At 45.3% G+C, this 7,402-nt stretch overlaps 2 protein-coding genes across 3 annotated transcripts in view; one reads left to right on the top strand and one right to left on the bottom strand.

The window, feature by feature from the left end:
- LOC123156174 (diphthamide biosynthesis protein 3) overlaps positions 1-966 on the top strand; it is a 2,141-nt gene extending 1,175 nt beyond the window's left edge. The window contains exon 2 of the mRNA XM_044574337.1: positions 747-966. The gene's annotated coding sequence lies outside the window, so the exon portion shown is untranslated. The remainder of the gene's footprint in view (positions 1-746) is intronic.
- A 772-nt stretch (positions 967-1,738) lies between these two features.
- Positions 1,739-6,435, bottom strand: LOC123156173 (TBC1 domain family member 5). Of its 2 annotated transcripts, XM_044574335.1 has the most exons (5): positions 6,072-6,435; positions 5,518-5,621; positions 4,846-5,022; positions 2,591-4,224; positions 1,739-2,139 (listed from the first exon to the last, which is right to left on the bottom strand). In XM_044574335.1, the coding sequence occupies exons 1-5, from the start codon at positions 6,206-6,208 to the stop codon at positions 2,005-2,007; spliced, it is 2,187 nt and encodes a 728-aa protein (XP_044430270.1). In that variant the 5' UTR covers positions 6,209-6,435; the 3' UTR covers positions 1,739-2,004. The 2 variants fall into 2 exon arrangements, with proteins under 2 accessions (XP_044430270.1, XP_044430271.1); XM_044574336.1 differs by lacking the exons at positions 5,518-5,621; positions 6,072-6,435 and having other exon boundaries at positions 2,591-4,244.
- Between the last annotated feature and the right edge of the window lie 967 nt (positions 6,436-7,402).

Raw genomic sequence — 7,402 nt, 5'->3', positions numbered from 1 at the left:
TTTGCATTTACCTGAGTAAGTCAAGTATAAATACACTGCAAAGTTGGAACTCTGATTATAAGTGGTAGGTTGCTGGTGAGCCCCAGAGGCTTCCGCCACCGGATTGGTTAATGAGCATAATAATTAATAGGTTCCTGTTTGGGCATCTGTTGCTGTGAGTGAGTAGTAGCCTTTTAAATTGTTATCCCCTGGCAGATCCTGTAGAATTAGAACAACTGTGTTGTTCAGCAGCTTTTGGTTCGTGTGCTACAAGACACGTTAAGAACTTTTTAGTCACATCTCAACTGTAATTACCTATAGTTGACCTAGGAGGCTGAGTTTACTTGAATCGGACCCTCCTGAGAATTCATATTTGTACTTGTTCTTAATAGTTGGTCTTTAGAGTTAAATTGTAGTTCAGCTTTCTTGGTTACTCATTCTCAGGGGCAATCCTGTAGGAACTATGCTGATGCATATGCATCCACTTATTGAGAGCTTTTATGTCGACGACCTATCAACGATTGCATATTGGGCATAGGTTGTTGGAGCTGGAAGACCATGTCAATGGTCCTCCCATGCTTCCAAGATCACTACGAGACATATAATCTGTCTAGTTTGATTTATACCATGAATTTCAATAACTTCTCTCAATTAGTTTGGTTCAGGGTTTGCAACTTCCGTTCCACCAGAATCTTCCGGTGTCATCTGCCATGATTAATCTTGCAATCATTTTGGACCGAGTTGACCTTTGCATCCACTGCTTGCAGGACGACAGGATCAGCATCGTAGCTGGGAGAGGAATGAGAGAGATTGCTTGGCATACGCGGGAGCATCTGTACTTGTACTTGTAAAATGAGAAAAATCGCAGCGTCGTATCAACTTTTGGTTGTTTAACTGAATTTATCCGTGTGGACTCACTCAGTTGTTACAAAGGCACTGTCCATGACTGGTGCTTCAAAATTTCGTTATCCCAGTTTTTGTACCTGATGACTCACCGATCTCATTGCTGCGCCTTGTGGTAACATGTGAATCTGTGATGTGGCTTGGATGAGAAGTGGCTTAAACATGCCCCTTTTTTTTACAGGAGTGGTTAAATGATTTAAATCAATCCATCTTGCCATAGGTGTTCAGATAAACAAGCTCAGTGTGTGCAGAACAAATGGCTGTGATGCCTGCCAGCACTAGTTTCTTAATTTTGTTCCAGATAATCTGATGCGGCCACAATGGCCACCAGCAGCAGGTTTTTGGTTCCCCCAAGAATCAGATGCACATTTTTTGGTGCAGGATTTAGTAACAAAAGAAATGCCATGTAGATTGACAATAGGATCACAATTCACAAGGGACTCTGTTCACTAATGTACCTTTTGATATCTCATGTATGTATTCTGAGAGCAACTGCTTTTGATTAAGTGAAGTATGAGTTTTGCCCAAGGGAAGCCAACTTGGCAGCACATGAGGTACCTGGATCAGTATGTACCTGGGTCGATGAACCCCCCAAATTCCTCATTCATGATAACACTTATTTTTAATAAAGATACCCGAAGGGCATCTTAGATTTGATTAATATCGAGGAAAATAAAAGCCAGTGCAATGGATGGATAGACAACTAGACCAATGAACAATGTAGTAACACCTTTTGATAATGAATAAAACCACCATATTGCTTTCTCTCAAAAGAATATGAAATGGAAAAGGACACTGACAATTTTTTGCAAATCCATCATTGATCAAGAGCAGGGCAAAGAAAAGCGAGCCAAGATTTGATCAAATGTACAATCATTATTTACAGCCAGCCAAGATTTGATCAGATTTACAGTCATTATTTACAGCCAGCCAAGATTTGATCAACTATACAATTATGTTTTTTTATCAGGTTACTGATCATGTACACACTACTTAGAAAAGATGTATTCTGCACCACTAGACGATTGATTTGGAGGTCTTGTCAAATGAAAGTTAAACGTGTACAAAAGAGATAGTTATACTCTACTAGTTAAGATCCAAAACAGACAGACGTTGTACTAGTTAAACACGACGTAAAAGATCACTGATCTTCTTGAGTTCCTCGAGGGCTGCAAGCGCCTTGACTTGCTCTGTGCTTCCGGGACCATTTTGCACTGATGCCATGTGTGAATTTGGTCGAAAGTGTAGTTCAATAACCTGTTGAGTAAAAGCAAATTAGACAACAGATGGGCACACTTATTCAGAGTGATATTCATGATCTGAGCTTCGGGTTGTAAACTTAACAACAGATACAATTCAGTTTTACTCCCTCCGTTGCAAAATAGATGACTCAACTTTGTATTAACTTTAGTACAAAGTTGGGTCATCTATTTTGGAACGGAGGGAGTATTATTATGTATAGGAGACTCAACAGGGGATTTACAGATGAAATGTACTGTAAAAATGAATCCACCAGTATCTAATATTAGCAGAATATAGATCTATAGAGCACCAACATAAAGTAGGAGCTTTAGCAAAACCTTCAATTAGGTATGAGCTATATATGTCATTGACTCTATGAAAATAACAGTTATGTGTTGCAATAATTTCAGGTGGAAGTAACATACTTTAAATCTTATGATCAGCAGCTTTAGTCAAGCATGCTTACCTGAATATTTTCAACCATCGATTCGCCAAAAGACCTTAATGTTCCAACCAACTCCTTATCAGCCACCTTCAAACTTGGGCCTATGTCAGAACATATGCTATGCTCTTGATTTGGTTGATAATCCACCGATTCAAATGTTTGATCTGTAATTGCTGCTTCATCAATCTTACCATCACTCTGACAGGGTTCATCAGTCTTATCATTATGCACAGACAGTGGATCTGGCTCATTAACCACCTTGGCGCCATAGGAAACGCATGGTTCTTCCTCATGACGGGTATCATGGTCATGATCAGTACGACGCCGATACAGTGGAGGCCTATTCCTCGATAAATACTCACGAGCTCCATCAATACGATCTCTAATTTTGGCAGAAGTTGTATGGTAACCATCATGCGGGCCTGCCTCACATAGACTGTTTGAGGTACTTCTAACGATCTCTGCAGTACCTTGACCAACACAATCCTTTCGGTGTACTGTAGGCATGGTTGGTAAACTGTTTGTCAATTTGACAGGAACTATATCAGTGGTGTTCAGTTCATCAACAATAGGCTCAGGCTGGCTAGTTGAAGTCGAATTGCTGTTATCAACATTGGCACCCTTTGTTCTAGAAACATTTGATTCGGTGTCGGATACGCTTCTTCTTAAAAATCCCCTTCCTTTTATCCTAACAGTTGAACCATCACTAAGTTTGTCTCCTGACATCTGAAGCATCTTCCATGTCTCTTCCCAATAATTGGGTGGAGTCAAGGGAGATTTTCCTGTCAGAGGAGACAACGGAAGATTTGCTTCTAGAGCTAACGACTGCAATAACTTGGCCTTCTCAATCAAGTTCTTCAAGTCAATATCTTGAGGAAAATTTAATAATCTCACCAGGCAAGAAGTCGCATGCTCACTTCCCAGCAAGGAGGATCTGAGATGAAGCATCATTGAGACTGCCATTGACAAAATCAGGGCACCACGGGGAGAACATAAAACCTTAAACTGATAATCTCCCCGATTTTTTATGTCTGTACAATATGAATGGTTTGGAGAAGAGAAGATTTCATCCCAAATAAACAGAAGATTGTCGAGTGTAAATTCACGACCAAACAGGACTCGAAGCCATCGGAGTGCAAAGTACTGAGGTTCTACTCCCAACTCCACAAGATGACTGTGAAGAGAGGAATCCACACTAGCAAGCAAGTGATATATGGCAGCTGACGCCTCCCTTACAGGTGTTAAACCCGTGCTTGATTCTGATGCAGGGCTGAGAGAATAGAAATCGGTAATAGCAACCACGCCTTGTGCACCATTCATCAACCCGTTCATCAAATTCTCAAACATACAATAGGCATCATGCTCCATGAACTTTTCAGATAAAATGATACCTAGCTCACCCTCTGCTCCATATGCATCATTTATCAAGAGGAGGTCCCTAGTACCAGCATCAAGCTCGTCCAAACTTCTAATTTTAGCTGCACCACCCTCAGAATTGTTAGTCCTGTCACTCCTGTTCAGCAAAAACCTATCTGGAAATGTCTGGCCATCAAAATCGTCACCAAGAAGCTCTTCATGAAGCTCCTTAACTTGTTTAAAGTGCTGCACATCAATGTGAAGGACATAGAACAGAGGAGCTAAGAGTTCATGCATTCCTGTAAGTGAGAAGTGATTTCTGTTGTCAATTGTGCAACAAAAATAGATGGGTATTAGTGCAATTAGGAGGTAACATGAGGAACCCCTAGTACGTTAAGATATTATGTAGCAGCTAAAATAGCATGCCGAGTTACACATGTGGGAAAGATGTGCACCTACACAATTATTACCTATTACCTCCGTAAACTAATATAAGAAATAGTGATCTAAACGCTCTTATATTAGTTTACAGAGGGGGTATATGGCAAAAATAATGCTACTTAATTTAATAAACAAACTTAAGTTCAATGTGCTTATGTCATGGAATCTACCAGTATTACATCATCAATTGCCATCAATATATTACAGATACTTAAGAAACAGTTTGTGGTTGCAAAATACCTTGAAAAGAATGGCTCGGCATTAAATATTACTCCCTCCATACCAAAATACAAGATGTTTTTTGCATAGGGCATAAAAAACGTCTTACATTTTGTTATGGAGGGAGTAATAAATAAGAGCCCTGTGAAACCAATTCTCTTAGGTATAACATATTGTAGGCTCTGCAGCCTTAGTTGGATTCCACCAATGTTAGGCCATATGAGAAGTGCACAATAGCTGAATATGCACTGATGACTTACCTTGTTTATATCCAAACTCTGGGTATCTAAGGCTCCATACTAGCAGTATCCGTTCAAGCATGGACTGACATGTGGTTGTTTGGAAAAATTCTCCCAATTCAGGATAGAGTCGGGACAGGTCTTGGTTCAGCATTTTCTCTAGTTCTGCATTCCTGAAATATTGACCCCAAGTGCTTTCTGCATTCATGATGTACAAAATGATTAGAAGAAGAAAAACGAGCTGATGCAACTGAATGTTTTCATGGTATTCATGAAAAATGCAGAGAACGCGTGAAAGATATATCTTTCTTGTATTGCCGAGGATACATGTGGAACCAGGAAAATGAATAACTGCCGAGAAAAACAACAGCATGTTCTGTTGGTTGTAACTGGTCTATTATCAGCTGAGGGCTTGCGGTGAGACATTATTGTTGGCTACTCAGAAAAAAAGGGCTATCTGAACTAACATGTTACCGCTTTATCATCCTGATCCCACCTTGCCTCCCCTGAGTCATCTAGCACCAACCATTTAACCAGAGAGATGGTGACAGATCATCATCATTTTTTATCAGTAACCATTGTGGTGTGAGCAAGGTGCTCCAGAGTATCCGATGTAACAGCCTAAATCTACAGGAATTTAAGTCGAAGCTCGGTGCCGCAAGCAACGTCAAAGTTGAGGAAAAGCTTACCCACCTGGGTTCTGTGATAGTGGGTTCTCCACAACAAGATTGGGAGCACCGTCTTCATCCTTGGAGAGATGGGGATCTATCAGCAGCCGCCGCCGCAAATTAGCATATCTACAGCAACAAGCACCAATTGCAGGCCAGGAGTCAGAACCCTCGAAGCTAACAGACTTGCATATTTTTGCCCCCACAATAAAAAATGATTTACGAATTCCTTGAAACAATAACTAGGTAAATGAATGTTCAGAGAAATGTAACTTCTCGCGATGATTAGCACACATAAAGCCTATATATGCACGTAGTTTCACTACAGTCCAGCATCATGACGGCGAGCTCGTTAGCATTGAGCCCAATCAAACACTGACAGGATAGCAATAGCCCGTTCCCCAAAAGACACGGGCCAATGCCTGAATTTTTTATCAAAGCAGAAGATTCGGTTGATCTGACGGCACGGGCGCCATGAAACGGAAGCGGACGCTCTCTCCGCGCAGCTCAGCGTTTCAAGAAACCGAGCCTTCCGCCGGCCGGGACCGTAAGCATTACGAGAAACGGGGAGGGCCTGACCTGCGGCGGGAGTCAGCGGCGGCGCGGCGGAGCTCGGTGGTGGGGACGTTGGGGGAGCCGGGCAGGACGCCGAGATCGGCGCGCCACCGCGCGCCGCGGAGGCCGGAGAAGCGCTGGCCCCCCGGCGGCTCCGGCATTGCCCGCCCGCCTCGGCTCCCCAGCCCTCCGAGCGAGCGCCCCGCGGCGAGGGGAGGCGGGCTGGGGAGGCCGGGGCGAATGGCCGATCCGCGGCCGCGGCGGGGGCGGGGATCGAGCGTGGAGGGGCCGGGAAATCGGATCGAGGAGGGCGGAGGGAGGAGACCTTCTTGGCCTGACCGCCCGCCCGAGGATGATGGGAAAGGGGAGGGAGCTGACAGGGGAAAGCGAGGGAGGGAGGGAGAAAACGTCTCGGCGTGTTGCAACTGTCGCTCGTATGCGCGGTGCAACGACCTTTTCCAGTTCGATCCGTTCCCTTCCCTATGGCATATGCTTTTGCGTGTGTGTGGCAAATGCACTAGAATCTGTAAGAACATCACCAATTCTTGCACAACGTGAATAAAATCAGTGCTCACAAGTAACAGACAGAATCGTCATGGGCACTGTTAGAGCAACTCCAACGGGCCGCCCCAAACGGAAGGCGATTTCGTCCGCTTTTGTCCGTTTGGGTCGGCCAGGCGGACACAAACGTTCGCTTCTGCGTTTGAGTCGGCGCGTGCGCCTAACACTGACGCGACCCATTTCGACGGCGTAAAAAAAAACTGAAATGCATGCATATTTAACATGAAAACTAAATTAATTAAACGTTAAAACCGGCCACGAAGGACGGCGGGAGTCCACGCGTCCACATTAGCATTTAAGAAAAATAAAAACAAACAAAAAACTAGGTGTCGGCGCGCTGCCCTAGGCGTCGTTGTCGTCGTCCTCGGGGTCAGTGAGGTCGATGAGCGTCGGCGCCGGACCGGCCCAGCTGAACGCCGTGTTCCAGAGCGCGGCCATGTCGGGCGCGGGCTGTGCCGGCGTTGGCAGTACCGCCGCCTACGCCGCCGCGGCCTGGCGGCGCGCCTCCTCCTCGGCCTCGAGCCGCTCTGCCTCGGCGTCGCGCTCGAGCATCTCGAGGTACTCGACCTCGCGGCACTCCTCGGCCACCCGGATCTGCCGCCAGTGCTTGAGGTACGCCGCCTCTCGCTCTGACGTGGCCTGCATCCAGAGCGGCGACGCCCTCACCCACTCGCGCACTACTCCCGTCCAGGAGTAGCGCTTGATGGGCTCCGGCTCCAGCTCCTGCTGCGGTTCAGCTTTGGCGAGGTGGCGGGGAGGGGACGGCGGGGCCACCGGCGGCACCAGGCAGTCGC

The sequence above is a fragment of the Triticum aestivum genome, chromosome 7B (assembly GCF_018294505.1).
Source record: "Triticum aestivum cultivar Chinese Spring chromosome 7B, IWGSC CS RefSeq v2.1, whole genome shotgun sequence".
Lineage (NCBI taxonomy): Eukaryota > Viridiplantae > Streptophyta > Magnoliopsida > Poales > Poaceae > Triticum > Triticum aestivum.
Note: the sequence above shows the minus strand (reverse complement) of the source record. Positions and strands in the feature narration are given on the sequence as shown.